The 26,581-nt window shown below is 35.4% G+C and overlaps 3 protein-coding genes and 1 pseudogene across 3 annotated transcripts; 2 read left to right on the top strand and 2 right to left on the bottom strand.

Moving 5' to 3' along the window:
• Window positions 1-1,076: 1,076 nt before the first annotated feature.
• On the top strand, window positions 1,077-5,650 carry LOC137965875 (oligopeptide transporter 3-like). Its single transcript, XM_068812247.1, has 6 exons — window positions 1,077-1,575; window positions 2,480-2,577; window positions 3,092-3,661; window positions 3,823-4,078; window positions 4,519-4,701; window positions 4,780-5,650. Exons 1-6 carry the CDS (start codon window positions 1,105-1,107, stop codon window positions 5,392-5,394), a joined length of 2,193 nt encoding a protein of 730 aa, XP_068668348.1. The 5' UTR covers window positions 1,077-1,104; the 3' UTR covers window positions 5,395-5,650.
• A 7,352-nt stretch (window positions 5,651-13,002) lies between these two features.
• Window positions 13,003-14,688, bottom strand: LOC137966679 (protein PYRICULARIA ORYZAE RESISTANCE 21-like; annotated as a pseudogene).
• Window positions 14,689-16,683: 1,995 nt separating this feature from the next.
• LOC137966588 (uncharacterized) lies at window positions 16,684-17,880 on the top strand. Its single transcript, XM_068813262.1, has 3 exons — window positions 16,684-16,883; window positions 17,000-17,069; window positions 17,538-17,880. Exons 1-3 carry the CDS (start codon window positions 16,754-16,756, stop codon window positions 17,680-17,682), a joined length of 345 nt encoding a protein of 114 aa, XP_068669363.1. The 5' UTR covers window positions 16,684-16,753; the 3' UTR covers window positions 17,683-17,880.
• Window positions 17,881-17,934: 54 nt separating this feature from the next.
• LOC137966587 (uncharacterized) lies at window positions 17,935-25,527 on the bottom strand. The gene is made up of 4 exons (XM_068813260.1): window positions 25,347-25,527; window positions 25,052-25,155; window positions 21,663-21,763; window positions 17,935-18,461 (listed from the first exon to the last, which is right to left on the bottom strand). Exons 2-4 carry the CDS (start codon window positions 25,101-25,103, stop codon window positions 18,180-18,182), a joined length of 435 nt encoding a protein of 144 aa, XP_068669361.1. The 5' UTR covers window positions 25,104-25,155; window positions 25,347-25,527; the 3' UTR covers window positions 17,935-18,179.
• Between the last annotated feature and the right edge of the window lie 1,054 nt (window positions 25,528-26,581).

Here is a 26,581-nt window from a genome sequence, read left to right on the forward strand (position 1 = left end):
TTACATTGTCATTATCTTCATTATATGATTAAAATTTAAAAAAATTAACATGAATGCATGGAAAAATAAATATATGTGAAATAAAAATAATGTAATTTCTAATTTTTTTAATTTAAAATTAATTCTTAAATTAAAAATAAGGTGAACCTATGTTTATCAATAAATATCAATAAATTATATCATATTTATTATTTTCAATAATTTTAATTAATTAAAAAAAAAAGTCAATAGTACCTGATTGCCGGTGCGGAGTGAGGAATGGCACCAACGATGGTGGAGTTTTAACGGAAGCAACGAAAATTATATTGGTTTTTTTCAATTATTTAAAACTGTCTTTTTGATGATTGGCATGCCACCTGGACTGACAAGGATAACCCCTCAGTTGACCACTTTAGGTCATCGCTTGTTAGTTCCAGAAGTGGACCCCTTCAAAAGGACCGGTACGCATGCGAGAAAGCCCAGTTTAGTGGCCCCCTTTACGTTCTCTATCACCCAAACTGGAGAATCAAGTGGGCCCCCAATCGACTCTACGTCAGGACCTCGAAAGTAGGTCCCACCTTTGGATAGAAAAAATGCCTATTTTTACCAGGCAAGAAGATGCTCCAGTAAGATTTGCCACGTGGAGAAAAACTATCCGACATGGTTTACACGTCATGCTTGTGATTATCGGGTCTCGAAGGAAAACTCCACGGCGTAACGGAGAGTGTAGATCCAGAACCCGTCCCTGTAGTTACGGCGTTTTGGTTGTGGTAAGCTGGCTGACTTCGACACCATATGGAAGCGGGTCCCCCCGCAACTTGTCTAGTTGCCTGCTCTCGTGGCACCGAGAAGGACGCGTGCAGACTGCGCGACGCACGTGACTCGCACAGACCCGCCAAAAGCATCCCCAATTTCCACCTTTTCGTTGCTTAGTCGTGATATGACTCAAATACCCTCACTGACATCTTCTTCCCTGGCAAGGTTGACTCCTGTTGGGGGCATTTCCGTACAATGGAGAAAACTCGAGAGCCATTTAAGGAGCTCTGCAAATTTATCCTCCTCGTCCAAATTCAAATTCCCTCGGAAGGAGGCCGAGAGAGAGGGAGAGAGAAAGAGGTGGCGTTAATGGCGTCGGAGAAGCTGAACGGGGAGGCCGACGAGCGGTTTCCGGTGGAGGAGGTGGCGCTGGTCGTGCCGGAAACGGACGACCCTTCACTTCCCGTCCTGACATTCCGGGCATGGTTCCTCGGCATCATCTCCTGCACCGTCCTTATCTTCTTCAACACGTTCTTCGTCTTCCGGACGCAGCCGCTGACCATTTCGGCCATCCTCATGCAGATAGCGGCGTTGCCTGCTGGGAAATTCATGGCTGCCACCTTGCCCACCAGGGATTTCCAGTTCCTGCGCTGGAAGTTTAGTCTCAACCCGGGGCCTTTTAATATGAAGGAGCATGTCATTATTACTATTTTTGCCAACTGCGGCGTGTCGTATGGTGGCGGCGACGCTTACTCAATAGGGGCTATCACCGTCATGAAAGGTTACTATAAACAAAGCTTGAGCTTCCTCTGTGGGATCTTCATCGTCTTGACAACCCAGGTGCGATGAAGATTCTTTACAATTTTGCGAAGTTTTATCTGTGAAATATTTTGCTAGCTATGTCCTATGTTACCATTTATGCGCTTTCGTTTTGTTTTTATATTTCTGCTTTGAGTCGCGAGAGAACAATTTTGAAGAATCGTGTTCTGGGTCTGAAATGTTTCTTCTATTAGAAAATCGTATTCTTTCTGGGTTGTATTCGTCAGTCATCGCTCGTAGGTTCTTTGAGCTGATATAATTCAGTAATCCGGTGTCAGATCACTTATGAACTTTCTCAAGTATCATGCTCGTATCATTTCGGAAAATTTTACTGGAGCAGTTTTTATTTTTATTTTTTATCTTCTATATAAATTGTCCTTGTTCTCGTGACCAAAAGCCTCTTCAGTCTGTATTTTCTGTGGAAATGGTAGGTGGAAGATGGACACGCCAGTAGCACGTTCATTCTACTTTTTCTCTGAAATTATTCCCTTCTATTATTGGAAGGATCTTCAGAGCACTCTTGAGTTGTGTTCACCCTTTTTTGTCTCCTCTCTTTATCCGTAAGAAGTGTAATAACAAACTACTTGAGGACTGATGATTATCATGTGTACATTATACACCATGTTCAGGAAAGATCTTCCTTTTATTGTCTGTTTGTGTTCTCTTTTTCTTGCGATGATAAATGCTAAAAAAAGCATCTTCCAACGAAATGGATTGATTTGAATTTTCTGTGGAAAGTTAAGACAAAAGATAGAGACGTCTACAGTATATTCCCTACTCGTTTTATCTTTCTGTAAAATTTCCTTTATATTTATTGTTTTATCATTTTCTCTGGGTAGAACGTTCTTTAGGTTTCTTTTTATCCTCTTCATCAGAAGAAAGCGCTAGAATTTTATTAATTTATTTATATTTTTCTTTTTTTCAGATTTTGGGGTATGGATGGGCAGGGATGCTGAGGAGATACTTGGTTGAACCAGCTGAGATGTGGTGGCCAGCCAATCTAGCTCAGGTTTCACTCTTCAGGTCTGTATTCTCTCTGGTCTTAGCTTTCCTGGTCGTCCAAAGTTTTCCTTCTCCCAGCAGTGAAAACTCAGTGATTGATATGTTTTCAAGCGATTAACTTCATTCCAGTAGAATTTTACTGAGTTCCTGATTGTGGCCACTTCTGTAAAGCATTTTAACATATAATTTTTTTTAGATGTTCAACAAACACTGCTCAACTTGTATGCCTAGTTTATCTGAAACAGATAGAAGTAAAGCACCAAGAAAATGTGTCAATGAGGACTAAGATGTAATCGTGCTGTCACTAGGATTTCTATGTGAACCTTGATGTGAAACAGAGCAAGCTGGTCAAACTATATGTACTATATTCAGATAAAAGACAATTTCTCCTTTTCACACATTTAGATTGAACAATCAAGAAATTTGATGGTTACGCTTTAACATTTTCTCTTTCTCAAGTTTATTTGCCTTAATTTAAAAAGAGATATTATTTTTAGTTGGATCACTTGGATTAGTCACTCTGATGTTGTTGCAGGGCACTCCATGAGAAGGATTCACGATCGAAAGGTTTTACCAGGATGCAGTTCTTCCTTGTTTTCATGGTTGCAAGTTTTGCATACTATGCCTTGCCTGGCTATCTCTTCACCGTTTTAACCTTCTTTTCATGGGTTTGTTGGGTCTGGCCACACAGCATCACTGCTCAACAGGTTGGTTCTGCCTATAATGGGCTGGGTGTGGGTGCCTTCACTTTTGATTGGGCAGGCATCTCAGCCTACCATGGGAGTCCCCTAGTAACCCCCTGGGTCTCCATAGTTAATGTTGCTGTTGGCTTTGTCATGTTTATCTATATTATAATACCCATATGTTATTGGAAATATAACACATTCGATGCCCGAAAATTCCCCATTTTTTCAAATAAGCTCTTCACAGCTACTGGTCACAAATATGATACTACCAAGATCCTCACACCACAGTACGATTTGAATGTTGCGGCTTATGATAGTTATGGAAAGATGTACCTCAGTCCTCTATTTGCTCTCTCGATAGGCTCCGGATTTGCAAGATTCACTGCTACTCTCACCCATGTGGCACTCTTCCATGGCAGGTCGGTGTTTAAACTTCCATCAAAGTTTTGGACCTGCTAACTTGCCTCTACTTTGCTTGAATTGATAGTTCAAGCAACCGCTGGTCTGGCTTTTATGCTTCTCCTTCTGTGTACCATGGATTATTTTGACTATGCACCAATTAGTTTTTATGATCTTGTAGGGATATCCTGAGGCAGAGCAAGTCGGCATTGAAGTCTGAGAAATTGGATATCCATGCAAGATTGATGAAGAACTACAAAGCTGTACCTGAATGGTGGTTCCTTAGTCTACTAGTTGGGAGTATTGTGTTTTCACTGATGATGGCATTCATATGGAAAGATGATGTTCAGCTGCCCTGGTGGGGAATGCTTTTTGCATTTGGTTTGGCTTGGGTTGTAACTCTTCCCATTGGAGTTATTCAAGCAACTACAAATCAGGTATTCACAGTAAAAGTTAAGAAGTTTCAAAAACGAGATTTCTTTGAAGTTCTAGATAATATGGTAAACAACTAATTTTGATGCAAGTCTGTTAGCATGACTCTGCAATTGGTAGAATACAAATTAAACATCTGGCTAGGGCACTTTTTTTTGTTTAAAGACTTCCCTACAAATTTCTGAATTATTAGGCTCTCAGACTGAGAAACAGGGTCTTCTCTTTCTGGAGAAGTTGAAAACTCAGTGGTCTAGAGGTCTCCAATACTGGTCTGTCTTTGAGATCTTGCTTGCTTGCTCTAAATTCAGGTAGAAGGTAGTCCTTTTTTATGCTTTGCTTGAGTATTTAGTTTAAGTAGATGAACCTGAGAAGTATGCACAGGCTAGTACTATATTAAGAGGTCAAAAGAGATTTATTTTGACATGTCTTCGTTTGTATTGAACAGCAACCTGGCTATGATATTATAGCACAGTTCATTATCGGCTATGTCTTCCCTGGGAAGCCTATTGCTAACCTTCTTTTCAAGATCTATGGCCGAATCAGCACAGTTCATGCCCTTTCCTTCTTATCCGATCTAAAACTCGGCCACTACATGAAAATTCCACCAAGATGCATGTTCATTGCTCAGGTCTGTTAATTGTTATTTTCCATTGTTCAGCATTACAATTCTCTGCTGCGCTCTCTCATGGTTGTCTGTGCTATGCAGCTTGTTGGGACCGTTGTCTCAGGAATAGTGAACCTTGCAGTCGCATGGTGGATGCTAGGAAACATTGAAAACATCTGTGACATAGAAGGTCTCCATCCTGATAGCCCATGGACATGCCCGAAATTCCGAGTTACATTTGATGCTTCAGTAATTTGGGGCCTTGTAGGACCAAGGAGACTGTTTGGTCCCGGAGGAATGTACCGGAACTTGGTCTGGCTATTCCTTATCGGAGCTTTCCTGCCTGTACCCATTTGGATTCTGAGCAAGATGTACCCCGAAAAGAAGTGGATTCCTTTGATCAACATACCTGTCATCTCCTACGGGTTTGCTGGAATGCCACCCGCCACTCCCACCAACATTGCTAGTTGGCTGGTCACCGGCACCATCTTTAACTACTTTGTGTTCCGTTACCGGAAATCATGGTGGAAGAAGTACAACTACATCCTCTCTGCAGCATTAGATGCAGGGACGGCTTTCATGGGCGTGCTTCTGTTTTTGGCATTGCAAAACCAGGGTCATGTGTTGAAGTGGTGGGGTAGTGAGCTTGATCACTGCCCTCTAGCTACTTGCCCAACTGAACCAGGTATCATGGTTGAAGGTTGCCCAGTTAGGTAGAGATGTTTCTTGGTACAGAAACCAGCTTTGAAGTTTTTCATGGATTAAGAGCAGACTGTAGAGTTACATAAATTTGACGAGGATTAAGCAGATGCAGGAGCAGAAGTGGGCTGGAAATAACCATTGTTGCTGCACTGTGGGGACTGACCTCATGCTTTGTATATAAACCTGAAGAGATGAATAAAACCTGCTCGTTCGCCTGTAACTGGGAATTTGTTTCTGTAAGATTCTAATCTACATTATCATTCGCATTTAAGGTTCATATTTTCAGAGTGCCGGAGATTACAAACATGTTATGGATAAAAACTGATAAAATTCAGATCATTAAAAATAGAGGTGGCAAAAAAAAAAAAAAAAAAGACAAACACGATCCGTTTATTTGACTGAAACTCTTTTCAGCTTACATTTATACCTACCATGGTCTTATAGCTTAGAACCAAGACTTGACTCGAGTCCTTGAAGTTTAAGTTGGGACTATCCGACTCAGATTGGGAGTGTCAAGCTAGGGAAAGGGAGGCCCTTCACAAAACTGAGTTGATATGGTCGAGTTGTGAGTCGACACGCCAGGTTAGAACACTGAGTTCGAGTTTAGACCCAACTAGTTACTCACCTTGTTCAACTTAGACCCAAGTATACTAGGGCACTATTTTTTATTTTTTAAAATTATAATTCTAATATTAAGTTTTTATGATAAAATATTTTTTTATAAATTTAATTTTTTATTTTTTATATATTTTAAATATATATTTTAATTTTTTTTATAGTTGAAGCAGGTTGTTGACTTAAGAGTGTTGAGTTGATTTATTGGTAAATATATGTTTATATTTAACATAGAAATTGAGATTATTTGTCACATAATATGACAAACATTACTATCAAATTTTCCTAAACCCCAAAATATTTAAAGTTTACAAAAATTATAATTTTGAATATGGAAAAATTAGAGCAATTCATCGATAGTCATAGATACGTATATGTATCAATTAACGACATAAAAAAATATACCTACTTGTCATATTGTTATTTATTGATATATAGATAATTGGACTTGTTGCAAAGTGTTTTTAAAATTTTTATTTTTTATTATTGATTTCTATCTTGTGATTCCTCTAAAGGAGTTCACCAATAATTTATTATATTAATTATTTTTCAAAAAACAAGTAAGTCGAAAGGATTAAGGAGTGGTTATATTGAAAAATTGATACTTATCTAGCTGTCCAAAACCTAATACGTATTTGACATTATTCATTATGTATCATTCAATATATTGTCACAACATTTAAGCATAATATTATGGCACGTTATGGTGTCATAACATGTACGAAAAAAAAAAAAAAACATTTGATGAGTATTCTTTCATGCAAAATTTACTCATTCTCTTATAAAAATAAAAGAAAAGCGTTTATTTTACATGTTTTGAATGAATAGAGATTGCAAAAAATAGATAGTAGAAGCCTAAAAAATTATCGATTCAACCACCAAATTGCCCATATTATGGATGAGTTGGGTAGTTTCAATCTTTAAAACCATTTTTGTGGTTAACACTTTAGTTGGTTGTGACTTAGATATTTGGCTCACCTAACTAAGGTGTAAGCAGATAACAGATGAAACATGTTTTTGTTACCCCCATTTCATTTAATTTATACTTATTTCATTACCCGTTCTAAGTAAACTAGAAGAAGCTATTCCATTATTAATTTGTGTACCTGATTATCCGCGGGTTTAGGGTATAGGGCAAATGAGAAAATAAATGAATAAAACAACACATTCTTATAAAATTATTATAAAAATCAAAATATTTATAAAGACAAGTAGAATTAATAAAAAAGAGAGTTGATCCAATATGAAATGCCATTTGGTGTGTAACATGCGAAACAACTATCTCAATCGTTCAATCATGATCAATGGCTATCTCAACTGTCTAATCATGAATGGACGACTGAGGTAGTCGTTTCGCACCAAATAACTTTTCGTATTGGTTCAGTCGTGTGTATATATATATATATATATATATATATATATATATACACACACACACACACACACAAACCAAGTGATTGATTAATTTACAACAAGAGAAGCTATATTAATAGATAAAAGTGATTTATATGTCTAATGAATGGGCTAAATGAGTTTCAACTGTTACTTACCTTTGAAATTATGTTACCACTATTACTTCAAGTGGAACAACAAAATTTTCATTAATCAGAAATCAAGGCAATGATGTAATTCTAATCTCAAATACCAGACAATCTCAATAAAACAAAATAATAGTTGGCAAAGGAAAAGATGGAGAATAAAAGTAGCGGTAATAGGAGTAGTGATTGTCAAGGAAATGAGCGCATAAATGGTGTACAATGCTAGATTTGTGGTCATTATAACTACTCTACCAAGTATTGTTATGATCAATATAAGGCAAATATAGAAACATTTTGAAACATGGACATCCAATGCGTTTAATTGCTTAATGGGTGTCTTGAGTCTTACTAGCCTAGGTGATAAAGCTTAGATAGTAGACAGTGGTACTACACTCCATATGAACAGTAGACTAGGTAAGTTTCTCAAACTCATCCCTTATAACTATCAAGGGAAATTTTTTTACTATAGGTGACAATGTACACACCATTATGTATTTATTTAAAATTATGTCACATAATTCTCATAGTCTTTTTCACTTGCATTATGTCTTATCAATTTCCACTTTTAAGTAAACTCTTATATCAATGTCCCAACTTATCTATGACTCTTGTGTCACATTCATACTTATACCATCTTATGTTTTTTCAAAGGGTATTATATTTTCGAAATTTTATTGTCATCACATCATGTGTCAAATTGTTTCTATCATTTTTTTTACCAAAAATAACACAAGTCCACAAATCTAGTCATCACTTGTCTCAAAACTGACTCATCATTTTGTTCATATAACTATTTGGATCAATTGTCTCAAAACAATTATAGTTAATTTAATAAAAGTTTGGTTCCTTATACTTATTCTAATTGTCCCATTTTGAGGGTCGATTTATGTTATTTTTGTGGATGATTACACTAGATACACATGGATTACTTTATGAAATTCAAATCACATTTTTTTTCCATTTTCAAATAGTTTCATATTAAAAAAATAATAATAGTGTAAAACAATTTCCATATTTTGTAATCATGTTAGGGGTGACTATGGGTCTCATAAGTTGTTGAAGAGCATGTATGGTACAGTCTTACGTGACTCTCACAATAGAAAGGCTCACAGAGCTAGAATTAATATGGGAAGTATAACAAAAGTCTCATGGAAGGAAGTCTCACAGAAGAGTCTCGGTTAAATGTGCTTTAGTTATGTTAGTCTTCTATTTATGCTTAGTTGTTCGGTTATTTTAGGACTTATCTTTTAGTGTTTAACTTTGAATGTAATTGCATCAAGGATAGTTTAATTATAATTGGATTCTACTTATTTCCTCTATTATAAATAGAAGCTTATATATTCAAATTACAACAAGTTAGATAAATATTTCTCTTTTCCAAAAATTCAACATGAGTTTTAACTTACTTGTAATATCATGGTATTGTGCATTAAAAATCTTGTACATACATTTTAGAATAATGGTATAACACAAAAAAGTGGACATAACACATAATGTCCATGATGTTTCCTAGTAGTGTTCCATGGACTGCATGTGTATGTCATAAGTAAAGAGTTCACACATAGTCATTGAACAATAAGTTTCTTCCCAAGTACTTGTTCCATTCCAAGCTTGACTAACATGCATTTAAAAAAAAAATTATTCCATTATTTATGTTTATATTCATTCAAACTTTGTACAAAAGCAATGACATGTATCTTTATTATCTACGATGAATACATGAAAAGATACAAATATTTTTACACTTTTTTTATCCATTATATATCTTACAATATATTGCCTATGGTTAGAGTTTTGCCAGAGTTTTTATAGCAAGCACAAAATACACTCTCTTGACATGTCATCTACTATAGTGCTAGTTATTGGCGACTTCTCTGCTCCAGTTACTCCATGATTTGTGTAATGAGGAGCAATGACCTTAGTTTTATAACATTCCTAATTAGATGTCTCGAGTGGTCCACTAAGCTCAAACAAGGATTCTGTTTTGGAAAGTTCTACTTGTTCTTAAAATCTTGGTAAAGCAATTCTAGTGCCAAAGAACTCATACAATGTTATGAATAGTCAATGTGATAATAATCAATCACGACCTAGTTGACCACAAGATATCTCTAACAAATTGACATGACTATACAACTTGTAGTCCTAAAAAAATCTAAGTCGGTTATATCACAAGCACAAATCAAGTGCTAAGTACCATGATTAGGGTTAACGAGCCAACAAGTTAAATTATAGTAAAGTTGTACGGTTGACAAGTGGGTATGCAGATGCAATGCCAAAGAAAATATACATTTGAAAGACATGACGAGAAGAATGTAGTGGGGTGTAAATGGGTACAAAAAGTTACATACAAGTTAGACTCATTGGTGAAAAGATATAGAGCTTGATTACTAGTGAAAAGGTACAATCAACATCATGACGCTGATTATGATGAAACATCAATCTATTGGTAACAAATGTGACCATTAGAATAATACTTTCCTTGCTAGTTAGCTATGAATGGTCCTTGATCAATTGGACATGAAAAATGAGTTCCTAACTTTTTACACAATGAATTGAATTGAGAAGTATATGTAGAACAACCAAAGTCAATTGAAGTAGGTCCCTTAGAAGCATATGAGTAAACTCAAGCAATTTATATATAGATAGAAATAAGCCTTCAAAATTTTTATTTGATTGTTTCCTATAGGTGGTATGTACGCATAGATTTCAAAGGACAAATAAGACCATACTCGAGTCATCTATAATTAAGCCTATTGTCATTTTTATTGTGTGTTAATAACATCGTCAAAGGTGGAATTACTACGAATACATAGATGATATTAAATAGATTTTTAACATAAAATTCAAAATGAAAGACATTGGAGCCCCAACATACTTTCTAGGCATTGAGATTGATAGGAACGGAGAATGTTTGAAGTAAAATCAATGTCAGTGAATTTTATTTATATTGGAGAAAAGACATAATATTATTTACCTAGATTGTTATTGGACATGCCAAACATAAAAGCTATTCACCTAGAGAAGTTCAACATAAACTATTTACCTAGATTGTTGAGTTTATCAATCTAGGAGATCCTCCCAAGAGGTAAAAGTTTCCCAAATCATTTAAACCTTTAGGGTATGTTTGGAACCCCCAAGGCAAAGAAAAGAAAAAAAATGAGAATTTGACCATTATTATTCACAAAAATAGCTAGTGAAAAGGAAAATTTGATCATTATCTCATTTTTACTAACTATTTTTAAGAACAATAATGGTCCCATTCTCATTTCATTTTCTTTTCTAGGGGTTCCAAACAAACCCTTAGTCTCAAAATCATGAATGTTTAAACTAAGATTTAACACAATTCACATGTACTTTATGAGACTTTGTGAAAGTATATGTATATTATGCATATATAACAACTTGAGTTATATTTATGAAACTCATCTCGGTGACTATTTCATACATGCAAGTCTTAGTTTTAGATTACTCAATCTAATTAATCCCGATTTTGATTTCTTCAAAAAAGAACGATTAGGGAGGCAGACGCAAAAATGATTGAATAAAATTATGTTTAATCTAAATCAACAAATGCTTCAACAACACTTGAAAGTTGTAGGGTACTTGAGAGAGGCTTCACATAGGCAGAATTTAATTGTGTCTCCAATTATACAACAAAAATTGACCCAATCTTGTTAACTCTTATCCTATTCGCATTTATGGGCGACGCAAAAGCAGACTTTTGTTGTGGTTCTTATTAATAGGATGTAAAAAAGTATGAATCCTATTTTTTTACCCACTTTCTAGTTTTTTGTTACCAGATTATTACAATTATCAAGATAAGATTATGAATGTATCAAATCATAATAGAGTTATACGAGACATCTATGAATAACACAAAAACACTATAAAACATATAAAAATGAGTAAACATTAATTAAATTATCTTTTAACTAAACTTAAGGCGTTCTTTACATAAAAAAGGGACTTTTAGAGAGGTGTTGAAAAATATAAAATGTATGTATCTTTTTATTAGAGTCATCAAGTGATCATGTACGAAATAGCCTTTATCCATATCTGTTATTAAACGGTATGCCAACAAGTAAATCCTTACATTTATAAAGTTATCTACTTCTTCTTTTTTCTTAAATGGACGAATAGAATAGTAAAATACATAATTTGGTAGATCACCACCTTAGTCTTGAATAATATTGGTAGCCTATTAATGATGCGAAGATAAGGTAATTTGTGCCCCTTCCAATGTGATACCTGAAATAAACATGTCATGTAAAATGACAAAAACCCTTTTTACTTACATGATATGTGAATATGTTAAACAATGAAGTTACATTTTATCATTTAATTGTTTTTTTATAGAAATGTCTGACTCTTCTTTTTATTTTGTTTATATTTTTTTTTTCAATTTTATCATTCTTTGTTTGCATACAAGGAACCTGATATTCATCACTTTTCAACATGGGAATTGTGCAATTCACCTAACCATGCATTTCTTCTAATTTTGATACTTGGATGTAACAAGGTAATATAGGTCACATCATAAAATGTGGAAAAGTAAGAATAACTTCAATGGCCACTTTAAATGTGGTCTCTTCCAACAACTTTTATGTCCACTTTTGATGTGAAACAATCTCTTTCATCTTTATTTTTCAAACAATCTCTTCTAACAACTTCACCTCATATCTAAATATTTCATTTGAAAACCTCAAGATAACGGATTGACCCAATTGGATTGATCGATCACCCCATTCCACACCACAAAATTAAATGAGGGAAATCAACTTAGCATGGAGAAGGTACTCTCCTGCATGCTAAGTATAAAGGGTGGAATATATTAATTTCATTGTCTCCTCCAAAACTAAAAAAAAAAATCCTAAATATAAACACATCCTTCATTAGACTTGAATAATGTCCCAAAAGAAGAAATATATCAAAGTGTTTCTCTGCCTAAAACAACCAAGCAACTTGTTTTCAAAGCAATAAATAAAACAGTCCCACATGTCTTCCAATTCAATTCCCTTTCAGGCTTACTTTTCCTCTTGGCCACTCAATCACCCCCTCATTTTATAACACAAGGCCTTAAGAAAGAAGAAAATGCATCCTCTTTCATCTACAATGGCAGGTGGTGTCTATCAACTTGAAGAATCAGCACTCCACATCTCCATCCACCATGACTGAGACCAAAATCTTTTTTAAGGACAAGGCTTTGGTCCCCATTCTCTCCTCTTCCTCTCTTTCAGTTTGGCTCTTTTAAGGGCTCTTTTAGCTTATTGATATCAGTTTTGTTTCTATGCGGTGGGTGTCGTCTTCCTACTTTAAAAACTGAACCACCAACTTCACTCAAATTTGCTAGAATTTTATATAATTGGACCATCTAATTGCATCCTGAAAAGTTCTGAAAATGGTAAAATATTTTTCATGTTCTTGTTTGCATTTCTCTAAAACTCCATAGGTATAAGCTTAGAAAAGAACTCAAATTCGTCAACTATGTGTTGCCAAAGGTTTGGTAGCCTGGCATTATTGCAGTTTATCGATTTTTTTTCACACAGATGCCACCACGATCAAGAGATCATGATCACAAAATCAAAACAAGAAATCTAGAAAGAAAAAGAAATTTCGATCGATCAAGCATCAAACCCATCGTCACCGTCGGGGGCGCCACAAACATCTGTACACCAAACTCCCCGTGTATGCATGTCTACATCGTCCTGCAGCTCTGGTCCTCCTCACTGAAGAAGCCGCACGAGCTCCGGCGGCCCCAATCGTTGGTGCACCGCCCGCCGTGACCCTCGTAGCAGTGTCGGCAGCAGACCCGCGGTGGACCCGGCAGGTGGGGGTAGTACGGCCACCCGCTCGAGCACGACCCTGCCTCGTAGCCCTCGTACCAGGGGAAGCAGTAGTACGGCGGCGGACACGCCAGGGGAGGCTTTGGTGGTTTGGGTGGAGCTGAATTTGGCGGGTCTGGTTTGGGAGGATCTGGTTTCGGTGGAGCTGGCTTTGGCGGGTCTGGTTTGGGTGGATCTGGCTTGGGAGGATTCGGCTTAGTCTTAGGAGGGTCGGCCTTCGGTTTGGGCAGGTCAGCTTTGGGGGGATCGGGTTTGGGTTTGGGAGGAGGGTCTTTGACGATGTGGATGTCTTTGACGGATTTTCCAGCTCTGCAGCGAATGCATTTGGAGAGCTTTTCGGGGTCAAAGGGCCGGAGACGGTCACCGTGTTCTGCTTGGTGTCGAACGTTTGTTTTTGAATTTCTCTTGAAATAAATCAGGGGGGAAGAAGAACTTAGCTGCTGCAACGCTTGGTTTTTGAGAAGATTATAAACTTCGGAAGTTAGATTAGAGAAGAGAGAGATTCACCTGGAAATTTGCGAAGGGTTTTTCTAATCTTTTTGTCGCAGAGACGACAGTCGAGGTCGACGCTGATGATAATGGTGGAAATCTTCGCATCAATTGGTAGTTTAAGAGGAGAGTCGTTAGTTTCCGTCGTAACAGACAAAGAATAGTATACGCCATCCGCCACATTACAAAAAAAAACAAAAACAAGAACATCATCAAGAGAGGGAACGTATATATGATCATATGGAAAAAAAAAAAAAAATCGGTGATCATCAAGGGAGGAGATTGCGAAGAGAGTAAAACAGACGCCAAAACGAATAGCAATTAAACGAAAGAGTGAAGAAGAGATGCAAATGAACAAGAGAAAGAATAGCAATTACACAAAAGAGTGAAGAATAAATGCAAATGATCGGGAATATTAGATCTAGTCTAGAAAAACAGACTATCCGTGTCATTTAAATAACAACATCATCAGGAGACGAAATATTAGATCAAATAAAAAATAAAAAATAAAAAGATCGGAAAGCGAAGAGAATCCGGTTCTCAAACCAGAAGAACACCTGAAAAATCAATAGTTTCAATCGGTAAAACAGAAGTTCAAGACAGTAGACTGCAAAGAGAAGAGAGAAAAAAGAGACGAGCAAAACGAATACCAAATAAACAAAAGGAGCGAAGAAAAGATGCAAATGGAAGAGAGTAAGAGAAAGGGTAGGATATACACAAGGTATGATCTAATTACCTTCTCCGCCATTGATGAGCAGAGATGTGGATGCTTAAATCAGAACACCGCAGAGAGAGAGAGAGCAGAGGCGAAGGAATGAGAAAATGCAGCCTGGGGATGACTGATGGCAGGCATGGAAGAAGCGTCGAGGTGTATGAAATGAACTTCGTAGGGAAGCAAAGCGTCAAAGGAGGTGAAGTCATGGGGATGAGAAGATGGTGACACGTGGAGTGAGTGGCCGACACAAGAGGGGTCCGGTTGGGTTGGTTCGAGTTGGGTTGGGTGGGAATTCAGCCATCAATTCTCCCAAAATCCTGATCCAATTGAAACAATTTCACTCAGTCCAAACTGAATTATAAATAAGTAAGTTTAAGAAATATTATCAAAACTGAACCAACCATCAAACCAATGGGATGACCAATTTTGACCTAACCGGTTTAGACCGGGTTTAATTGTAAGTTAGATTAAAGAGAAATGTTCTTGTTAAATTAGGGTTTAACATAGTATAATATTTTGATACAAAGTCATGTTTGATCTCCACTTTGAATCCCCCCTCCAACAACAAAAATTTCAAATCTTTTACGAAAAAAGAGTTCAGTTCCAATTTAACCCAGTTAAACCAATCAGTTCAGCAACATTTTGACAACATCGAGTTTAAGTATCTTAACAAGACTTGGGAGTCCCTCAATCTATTTTAAAATTTTCATCCTAAATGCTTGTTGTTAGATTCTAATTCCACATTTTGCTTCATTTTTTAATGTTAACATATTATATTGATTGGTCGCATTAAAAAATGTAACATCGATTTGGTTATATTTAGGATTGTGATATTTAAGGGGACATATTTGAAATTTAATTATAATTAAACTACCCTTATCCAAGTTATATCCAAAGTTAAACACTAAAAGATAAATCCTAGAATAATTGAATAATTGAACATAAATAGAAGACTAGCATAACTAAAACACATTTAACCGAGACTCTTCTATGAGACTTCTATAAGACTTCATCATATCAATTATGTTTTGTGAGATTTTTTACTATGAGTGTCATATAAGATTGTTCCAAGATATGTTTTTCAATAAAAAACTACAAAACGATAAAAACCTAAAAGATCATAAGATCTAATGAGAAAGAGCTTCAATTGAGGCATTGCATCTTATTTGGCAATTGTTTCAAATAATCCATGTTCTATCTCTTTGCAAAGAGTGAAATTATTTAATTTTAAATCAATTTGGTTAATCAAGTTCAAGTGTAATAATTTATTTTGACATTTTCCTTTTGTTTTGCCCCTCTTATCGACTTTTAAATTTTAATGAAACGAAAAATAAAAGGTTCCAAATTGAGATTGGATAACCATTTTAAACCTTATCAACTTATAACTAGTTTTTTTATTGACAATGATAAATTCATCGAATCTTTGTGATTATGGTTGGGTATAGGTCGGGTTTTTTTGAAAACCTGAACCTAAATCTGAACCTTGACTTTGAAACTTAAACCCTAAAAACAATTCATGGTGGGGTTAAAAATCTAAACCCTATCAATTTCCTCATCCATGTATCCTTAGTCCATTCCACCCATGACCTATATTTAGCTTTATAACAATTTTTAAAAATATAAAAATAATTATAATACATAAAATCAAAATTTTAACCTAAAAATATCAAATAGTAAAAAAATCCCCAAGATATTAAGAAAATTATATATTTTTATAAACATATATACTATCAAAAAATTTTAAAAAAATAAATAAGATATTCAAGGTTTTTTATGTCGGGTCGGATCATATTTCCCTGTTACAACAATGATAGGTTATGCATAATCAAGATCAAGTAAATGCTCATTTTACTTTTATAATATTGTTAAAATTACTTGTGCACCCTCTTAGATTATTATATTAATTTTATTGGTAAAAAGACAAAAAAAATTTTTTAAAAATTCACTATATCTTAAGGGTATACAGGTAATTAACCAAAAAACCATTAACATCCGATACGTAACTTTTATCGGTATCGTCCGATGACAGGGCGGCAACGGATCTTTAAGTAATAACGGAAACAAAGAGGGGGCAATATGAAACTTAAACGAACACCTCCTCCTCGCATTTTATCTGCTTCTATCCAAAAGCCACATATTGCGGTTGGTTCGAAGCAGCTCCAGAACCAGTAAACATGGCGAAGCTGGCTCTCTCGTCTCCCTCCACCGCTTGCCTTATCCGGAATCCATCGCCTCTGATCTCTCCTCCCCATTTCCATTTGCCGAAGAAGATCCATCGCACCAGAAAAGTCCTGGCAAAATTAGGTGGAAAATTTCGAATAATTGGAGGCCCAGCTTTACCATTTTCTTTGACATTGTTAGGTTTGGTACCTCTTTCCTTGTTTTTCTTCCCCTTTAAATAATTGGCTGGTAGCATGTAGGTGGAGGAGATGGAGACGTCAAGCGTGCTGACAAGAAGAAGTTCATTACCAGAGAAGAGGAGCCAGAGCAGTAAGGCTTTCTTCACCTTTTGTTTGGTGGGTTTTGGTCGTTTTGCTTTTATAATTCCGATAAATATTTTAAAAGTAGCCATGGACGGGGCTTTTTTATTCTTTGTGGAAAGCTGGTTGTTTCTGCTTTTGTCTCTTGACTGGGATTGGATACCTGAGATGGTAGAGATGCTGTTGTGTCAAAGACTGTATTGTATTTTTTACGCATGCCCTAAAATCTCCATTAATGTGTAGTTCTTTTCTGAGTTTGAATCAGACAAATATCAATAGTGGCAGAGAGCTGTGTATACCTTTCATGAAACAATATAGTTTCAGGTCATCTTCCAACTGTTTGAGTAAATTCTACTTTTGACTTGAGAACATTGTATCACTTAGAACTTTGTTATGGATTTCATGCCATAATTCAAACTGAAGAATGAGATTTCTGATAAAAATAATAAACTTGTCTTCTCTTGTTTTCTCAATTCAGGTATTGGCAAACAGCAGGAGAAAGAGAAGGAGAGAATCCCATGAAGACACCCTTACCTTACATTATCATATTTGGGATGTCAACTCCCTTTGTCATCCTGGCCATTGCGTTTGCTAATGGTTGGATTAAAGTGCCAGTGAGATGAAGCTCTCGGATTGTTTTAATGGACTGATTGAAGAATTTCCCAGTGGAGGGGCCTAATGAAATGTGTTCAACAACTCTGTATCTATGTCAAGAGCTAGAGAAAGCCTGTATATGTTTCTACCATTCTATCCCACCTATTCATGCATTTTGTTGTCAACTCGATAACTCTGCAATGATGTAATGTTTTCTTCTTGGTGCATTCGGAATCTGTATTTTGAGAGGTAGCAGGCAATAATCTCTTATCTTAGCTCGGTTCATTTTGATTACTACTTCATTATTAGTAATAACAAGAAGCACCCCACAGCTTTCGTTCTAAGCCTTTGAGGTTTTTGGAAGGAGCCATTGATTCAAGATGTCAGCTAACACCAGTCTACCTTCACATAAAAGATACATAACCCTGATATAATCTTTAAGACACAGGAAGGAAAATGGTCCGATTTGGCACCACAGTAACCAAAGGATTATAGTATATTGCCAGAACAAGCTAATTAGACTTAATCAGTTGGAGTACCTTTGAAACTGAGACTCACGGCAATGAGGATCCAGCCAATCACGAGAAGAACCCTTGGGCATGGTTGCTGCACTCGTCTTGCTTCCAACAAGCTCCCTCAGGTTTTCAACCTTATTCTCCCTGCCTGAGCCTGTGGATTTCCGGTCTGCTTCCTTTAGTTTTTGTTTCAATCGCTGCTTACGGCCAGAGAAGTTCAGTTCCTGCTGTTTGGCTTGAGAAGGCGGGGCTCCGTGCGGTCCAAGATACATCTTTTCCTCCTCCTTGGCAACCTGCTCAATAAAAGGAGAGGAACAAGTAAATGATGATCCAAGAAAATACATCTATTTAAACAGTTAGTAGTGAACAAACAAGAGACAGAAAGATGACAAAGATATTGTTAGTAGCATGTGAAGTAAAAATGCATGAGAAGAATAAGAGGAAGATAGAAAATGATGAGAGACGTGGAAGGTAGAATAAGAGGGCACTAGTCTTTTCTTCTTACAATTGATTAAGTAACATATATTTACAACTTGTCCCTCAACACTATCTGGATAATTGGATATTACCTTTATCCACTCCCTTTAAAAGGTAAAAAAAATTGTGCATAATCAAACTAGTTAATAGATTAGGTAACTGAGAAAAATTACCGGCAGTACACTTATACTGATGTAAAGAGCATTGCATTCTTATCATTGACTTTGACAATCGCATTTACCACTCATACATTTCTACTACATGCTATCACTTTACTGCAGTGACCAATACTAAATAGAAGCAAATCAGCAGATGCAATAAATAAAGTGTTTACAATCATTAACCATGAGAACTAACTAATATTTTGATTAGGGAGTGTTAATCAGAAAAAATCCTATTAGATTAGGATACACGGTGTCTTTATGTATTTGGAATCTGTAATACAGAAACCCAGTAGAGGTGACTTGGTGTAAATTCAATCTACAAACCAATGAATACGGTGACAATGAAACCAACTTGATCTTCCAGTTTGCCTTTTCTTCCTCTTTCCTTCTCTCGCTGTTCTGTTCTTCGCATCTCACACTTTTCTTTTTAATAAGAGGTTCTAGGTTCCATCATGGTATTAGAGTCACTTGTCTACATCCCTAGTGTCCTCGTCCAAAGAAGATTAAATTAGTTCTTCAGCCGTCGGAATGGGTGTCAACTACAGGAGCTGTTCATCTTCTCTTACCAGACAAGTGTCTCAAACCCTTTCTTTTACTAACAAAAGTATCGAAATTCAGTCTTCCTATAGAATACCACCCTTTTTTATTAGTTGACTAGTTTCCTCAAGCTTTGGAGGGGTTCCAATGGTGGTAATCACTGAAAACCTGAAAGATTGTGTACACAAAATAAGGTCAGCACTTCTCATCTGATAAATCATTTTGTATCTGCCCATTGATTATCCCCTATTTACACCTCCTTCATCTCAGTCTTGTCATCTGTATCTATCCACTGATCCTAGGAACATGCTCTAACCCATCCAAGATGGAGAATTGCCATGGAGAAAGAAATGAGATCCATGTACAAGAATGACACTTGGGAGTTGACAATATATGTAGCTGGTTGTAAATGAATTTTCACAATTAAATACTAATGAGGAACAGCTGAAAGCTCACTGAATTACAAACGGAATTACACAAACTCATATAACAGATTATTCAAAAAATAATTTCCCATTGCTAAATTAAATTCATTACAAATTCTTATCTCTATTGCTGTCAATCACAATTAGACCCTTCAACAACTAGATATAAAAATGTGGGATCTCCAAGAAGAGGTATATATGATGCAACTACCTGGATTTGTAGTGGAGGGGGAGAATAAAGCATGTAAGTGGTTATTTCCTTTGGTTTTACAACGTGTAGGATTGATCATTCTATATTTGTAAAGTGAACTTCTCAAAGCTTGATACTCATGGCAAATTATGTAAATAACATCATTATAACTGGCATTAACAAGAATGAGATCAACGGAACGAAGGATTATTTACATTAAAACTCCCAAACAAAGGATTTGGGAAGTAGTTTTCAGGTAGATTGGGCAATATCGATTCAATATAATTTTATTCCGACAAGAATATGTACTTGATTTGTTGAAACAAAAAGGATGTTGGGGTGTAGACTGATTGACACATGTATGGAGCCCAATGTCAAGTGACCAACTGAGGCGAAAGTAGCCATATATTCAATGATCCAAACTAATTAGGAGACTAGTAGGGAAGTTAATTTATTAGATACTCATAAACCCAGATATAGTTTTTTGGGAAGGTTTCTAGTACAAATCTCATTGTCGGTAGAAGGCTTTGCAAATGTAAATTGGGTAGGATCACCAGATGATAGGAAGTTAACGTTTGGTTATTGCACCCTAGCCTGAGGAAACTTAGTTATAAAGCATTGGAAAGCAAAATGTGACAATAAGATCAACAGTAATGGCTAATGCAGTCTACAAAATGATGTGGTAGAAGTACTTACTTCAAGAATTATAGTTTCTCATAGCAAGATCGGTGAAGCTTTACGATGATAATCAAGTTGCTTTCATGTAGCAAATAATCTAGTCTTTCATAAATACTAAAAATATTGAAGTAGGTTCTCGTTTCTTGCAAAATTAGGTGTAGAATCATATTATTTCCACTTAATATGTTTCATCACAAAACACTTGCAAACATATTCACCAAAGTCTCAGTAAAGGTGAATTGGTGTAAATTTAAACTACAAAATGTATGAATTTGGAGAGGAGGAAACCAACTCTAATCTTCCAATTTCTCTCTTGTTTCTCTTCCCTTCTCTGGTCTCCCGCTGTTTCTTCTCTTCTCACCATTCAATCTCACACTTTTCTTTTTATATGAGGCTCTAGTTTTCATTAGGAAGTATATATATCCGAAAACTATCATTCAAAATTAAATCCTGGTCATACCCCTATAATTTCCTCTCATAAGGTACAAATGTGTCATCTTAGACAAACGCACACATTAAGCACAAAAGCAAACAGAGACAAACAAATATCACAAAGAAAAGGTACTCCACATTACTTCAAGAACTACCACAATCCTTTTTTCTTTTTCTTTTTTCTTTTTTTTGAATTATAAGGATTCACAAATTCAGTGAAAGGAAATAAGGTAATTGACAGTATTTTGTTAACATTCCATGTCCATAATTCTCCAAAAGGGATAGTTCCAATTATGGAATATTGATTTCAGACAGACAAACCTCTCATATGGATTTCATTTTCTAAAATTTCACTACTGGCTTAGTATGAAGAAAAAAAGTGAAAAAGAAACCTTATCTTTTAATATTATGTTGTGAATAAATAACTCAAGGCAAGTTAATATTTCTCTCGAATCTTTTTCAGTTTACTTAGCAACTTAGCAGATAATCAATTTTCAGACACCCAAAAACAAAAGAAAAAAAGAAATTAACGCAATTTACTATCGACAATCGTGTGGATAAAGTTATCCACAGAAAAAACTTGAAGCTGACCTTGGGAGAAGAAAGTTTCAGCTCTAACACTTCTGGCTCATCCAGTTTACTTTGATCGGATTCTTCTACTGTTATGCTCGGGATTACAAATCCATCAGTATCTGGCACAAATTAGAAAGAAAATAATTAAAGTGATATTTGGAGAAACAGAATACTACAAATACATAAACTGTTAATACAGCATCAATAAAACTCATTGGATGGTAAAAAGGAAAAAAATTAGACATAAGCATAAGGATATAAAGGACGAGCTGTAATAAAAACAATAAAAGCTGAAAGAAGAAAATTTTAAAGAAAAAGAGGATGAGAACATGTCCAGCAGAACCTCTAAATCAAATGTAGCATCAAGAAACTACAACAGAGTGCCTTTTCAATAACAATACCATTGAAGTTCAAAAGAGAGAAAACAGTTCTCTAGAATGCCTCAAATGATTCAGATAGTTCTCAACATTCAGTTTCAGCAATGTCTGAAGAGGAAAATCAGACAATACAGATTGCATAATTTAACTAATAGAACGGTACCCCACATGACCCAACCTAGGTCAAAGCCTCCATGCAATACTATAACAAAAAGATGTTTCCAGTAACTCAATAATTGGAAGTGCACCTAGAGCCTGGTTACCCTTTTAATGTTGTTTTCCAAAAAAAAAAATCAGATAATTGTCACATAACTTAGATATTTAATGTTGTGAGTTGGGTCCAAGGCCCATCCCAAAATGACTAGCCAACTTAGGAAACCTTTTTCCCAACTAATAAACTCAAGATCTTTGTACTCACTAATCTATGTGAGACTTTTCCTTCCTTAACACTCCCCCTCACGTGTAGGCCCTCTTTTGTGGCTCTACAAGTGGATAGTTTAGGTGTAGTCCCACACATGAGTACCTACTCTAAGACCATGTGAAGTTGGGTCCAAGGCACATACCAAAATGACTAGCCAACTTAGGAAACCTCTTTCCCAACTAATAAACTCAAGATCTTTGTACTCACTAATCCATGTGGGACTTTTCCTTAATAAATGTTAATTTAAACCATATCGGATTTTCTTACAATAAACACTGGCATGCAACATAGTTACATGTATGTGTTTTGATGCATGAGAGAGATTTTTCTCCAAACATCCTCGCAAGTGAACAACTTTTTTTTCCTTTCAGGGTAGTGGCTCAACATATGCAAATAGCTTTGTATAAAGAATAAAAATTTTGATGAGCTAGAGGTAAAGCTTTCAAGCCTCAGATTACTCAGAGAAGTAAGCCAAAGCAAACCACAGCAACAAGTCAACTGGAAAAATCTGTTGATAAGTTATCAGCTGAACCATTAGCAAACTTGAATTCTTAATACTTTAAGATAAGAATTACAGTGACGAAGCTCTAGGTTAAATAAAAACATGACAATAAAGTCTTTGACATCATAGATAATAATATGTCTAGTGGTGGATTGAAAAGGCCTAACATACACTGAACTCAAATTGAAACAAACCTATGCAAATCCAAAAAAAATTAAGGGATGTCATGCCCTGTTCGTAATAAACTTTTTATAAGTTTACCAAATATATCACTCGACTCTATGGAAGTTGATTCTAGGGCTACTCTTCATGGCATTCATGTCTCCAAAGATAGACTCACTGATTATCGGTCTTGTAAAAATAATCTGCATCCCCTTGGCATCTTGGCACTACTTCAAAGAGATCAGCATCATGCCTTTTTTATTACTAGTTTGGGACTAAAAGACCCTTTTAAGAAATATTTATATACAAAATCTAGTCAGCTAAATTTCATTTCCGTAAAACACACTAGCTGATGGAACTGTGTCGGTTTTACTTTAAGGGTCTGTTTGGAACCCCTAGAAAAGAAAAAGAGAAAGAAAGTGATTTTCTGCTATTTGGCAGCAGAGAATCATGGAGAGAAAATAAAATAAGTTTCTCTCTTAGTTATAATATTTTCCATCTTAAACTGAAGGGATTCCAAGAGAAAAGAAAAGAAATAGAAAAGGGTAGAGAAAATTTTAATCATCAAAATTCTAAAATATTACTAATTTTCTTTTCTTTTTCATTTTCCACGTGTATCCAAACAAGAGAAACTATATTTCTCTTTTATTTTCTCTCTCATTTTCCATGGACATCCAAAAAGAAACCTTTTTTTCTTTTCTTTTCTAGGGGTTCCAAACAGACCCTAAAGGGAATCCATAAAATGTGTTAAATGGCATTGTCAACATATAAAAGACCCATGTTCCTTCTAACTTCCCAACCCAAATAAGAGACCGCCAGTGAGAGAAAGTATTAACCTTTCCTTTAACAATAAACTGTATGTTATGAACTAGATCGAACATCCATAATAGGACCCAAGATTATCCATGAAGCATAATAACTCATTGGTGAAAACAATGCCCAAGCAGTAGAAAAGATCAATTTTTAATGATAGATGTTGAAAATCAATTTGAACAAGAATACAACAGCTGGCAATGATTTTGCTAAGGAGGAATGATATAATAGTTTATTAGGTTTTTCCAGATTTTCTATATTGCAAAAACTAAGAAAAACATATCAACAAAGAGTAAAATATACAGAGGACACAAGGGGAAAATATTACAAGAATTAGAAAAACAATAACAACCCGAAAAAGGTTCATTCTACAAAGGCTTACAAGAGGTTTAAATCTAATGAATATTCAATTTCCTAGAAAAAGATAGTTCTGGTATAGGAACATTACAAACACTCTACATCACTACTTCAAGTCATACTAGAATCTTTACTGAGCTTCTTCCGCTCCTCTTTTTAGCCCTTTTCTAAGGTAATCTATCACATGACATGCTTCTTTCTTTAGTAAGAATAATTAGAAATACAGATAATAAATCCTATAAATTCTTGATGAAAGAGACTATGGAAGACAGAAAAGGAGGAAATGAGCCGTGGTGGATTCATCCACTAGATGAAACACGAAGCACACAAACATATTCTAATTGTTATTCATTATGATGGCACTATAACTTATAAAACCAAAATCAAGAGGAAAATGCATATATAATAATCACAGATGAATGCAACAGAATTAAAGCCTTAAGTCAACATTCGCCATCTACCAAGAATTTCTTGAGCAAATATTCGTGTATTCAACTTCCCAAATGCGGTATCCATATAATACTCACAACAAGGATTACATCCATATATGGAAATATAAAATGAAATGAAGTCCAGATAAAAATAAAAGTAAAGTTCGACAACTAGAAACACGTCAAGCGGAAACAAATATACATGTAATTACAATACTCAAGTCATATTTCTTCTAAACATAACCAAACCAATATTCAACATGGCAGAATGAGATAACAACATAAAGTTTTTCACTCTTTTAGTTTTATTAGGGAAAGACAAAAGATCGAGAAAAAAAAGATACCCCAGTCGTCTTCTTCGATCGCAGGCACTGAATGGACTGAAGACTGATCCATAGAGCACGCTTGATCATGGATTTTGGCCACTACAGGGCGCAAAAGCCCAGCACTTTGAATGATAGCCACAATAAAGAGAATATATCAGACTGTAAGTTAGAGAAGAATCCCGAACTTAAAGAAACAAAGATCGATATTGAGAATCCTTGCCGGAGGTAAAAAAAAACTAAAATGAAACCTGAGAGGATGAGAGAGAAACTATAGAAAACTCTTTTCACTCAGATTTATTGGAAAACTCGCTACCTGCTTACAAGGGCGACGACCGAAGGGATGAGTGCAAAGATATATTTATAGAGAGTTAGCAGACAACATCTACATCGTTATTATTGCTAACTTAAGCGAGGCGTCTCGCACATCGGACGAGAGAGAAGCGTTTTGGGGGGGTTATACTGTCTTTCATCCAGGAGTGAGAGCATATAAACACATTGTTGGAGACTCAGCGGGTCGACTCGCCGGGATTTCATCACTCCAAAAAAGCGACCCACCCTGGAAACTGAGAGTCAGGCGGGTCGGGACCAGAGTTGGGGCGATACAACAGCCGGATACCCGACTGACCGATCAGAAACTCTCATGATGGCAGAAAACCAGAGATTAGGATTCTCCGCCGCAGTCCAAGCTATCACCGAGCCTCCGTCGCCGCATTTCGCACCAGATTCCGTCTTTTTCTTCTCTTTCTTCCCTAGGTTTCTATGTTCACCATTGAATCTATACTAGAGCTGCCCTCCCGACGTTGCCTAGCCATGGGCAATGAGAACCAGACGTCCTCCCTCCTCCAGCCTCAGCTCTTCAGCTCTTCTTCTGTTCTAATAATAATTAATAATTTGATTATAATAACTAATTAATATAATGACATTATATATGTAATAATAATACTAATATCAAGTATTAATACCTTCATTATTGACAATAGATCATTATTACTATTATTAATAATTATTAAATTTTAGATTATTAATAAGTTTAATTATAATTAAATTTAAGAAATAATTAACATTTCTAAATGAATAAGGAAGGGTAAATTATTTATATTTTTTTATTTTCCAATTATGGATATATAATTGATATATTATTTAAATAATTGACAAAATTAACATATATTATTATTATTATTATTTCATATATTAATATGTTTTACTTAGATATTTATGATGTATAAGTCTCTTAAATTTCTATATAATATAAAATAATAATAATAATATAAGAAATAATAACCAATAAGTGGTAGAAATAATAAACATTAGCACATTAGAACTCAAGGAAGGTCATATATAAGTGTTTGAAAATATGTTCTTAAGATTTTTTTGAAATAGAAATATATGCTTAGAAAAAACCTTTTTTATATGTGCATTTCATGTCACTTCAAGAAAGTTATCGAAAAAATGAAGGATGTTATATTATAAAAGGTGTTATGTCCTACGAGGATAAACCTAAAAAGAATGGATTGAATTGTTTTATCAAATTTTATGGCTAATTTGAAC

Source organism: Aristolochia californica, unplaced genomic scaffold, assembly GCF_029961685.1.
Source record: "Aristolochia californica isolate CCGP_79_NKW_82.1479 unplaced genomic scaffold, dmAriCali1.0.hap1 SCAF_5, whole genome shotgun sequence".
NCBI lineage: Eukaryota > Viridiplantae > Streptophyta > Magnoliopsida > Piperales > Aristolochiaceae > Aristolochia > Aristolochia californica.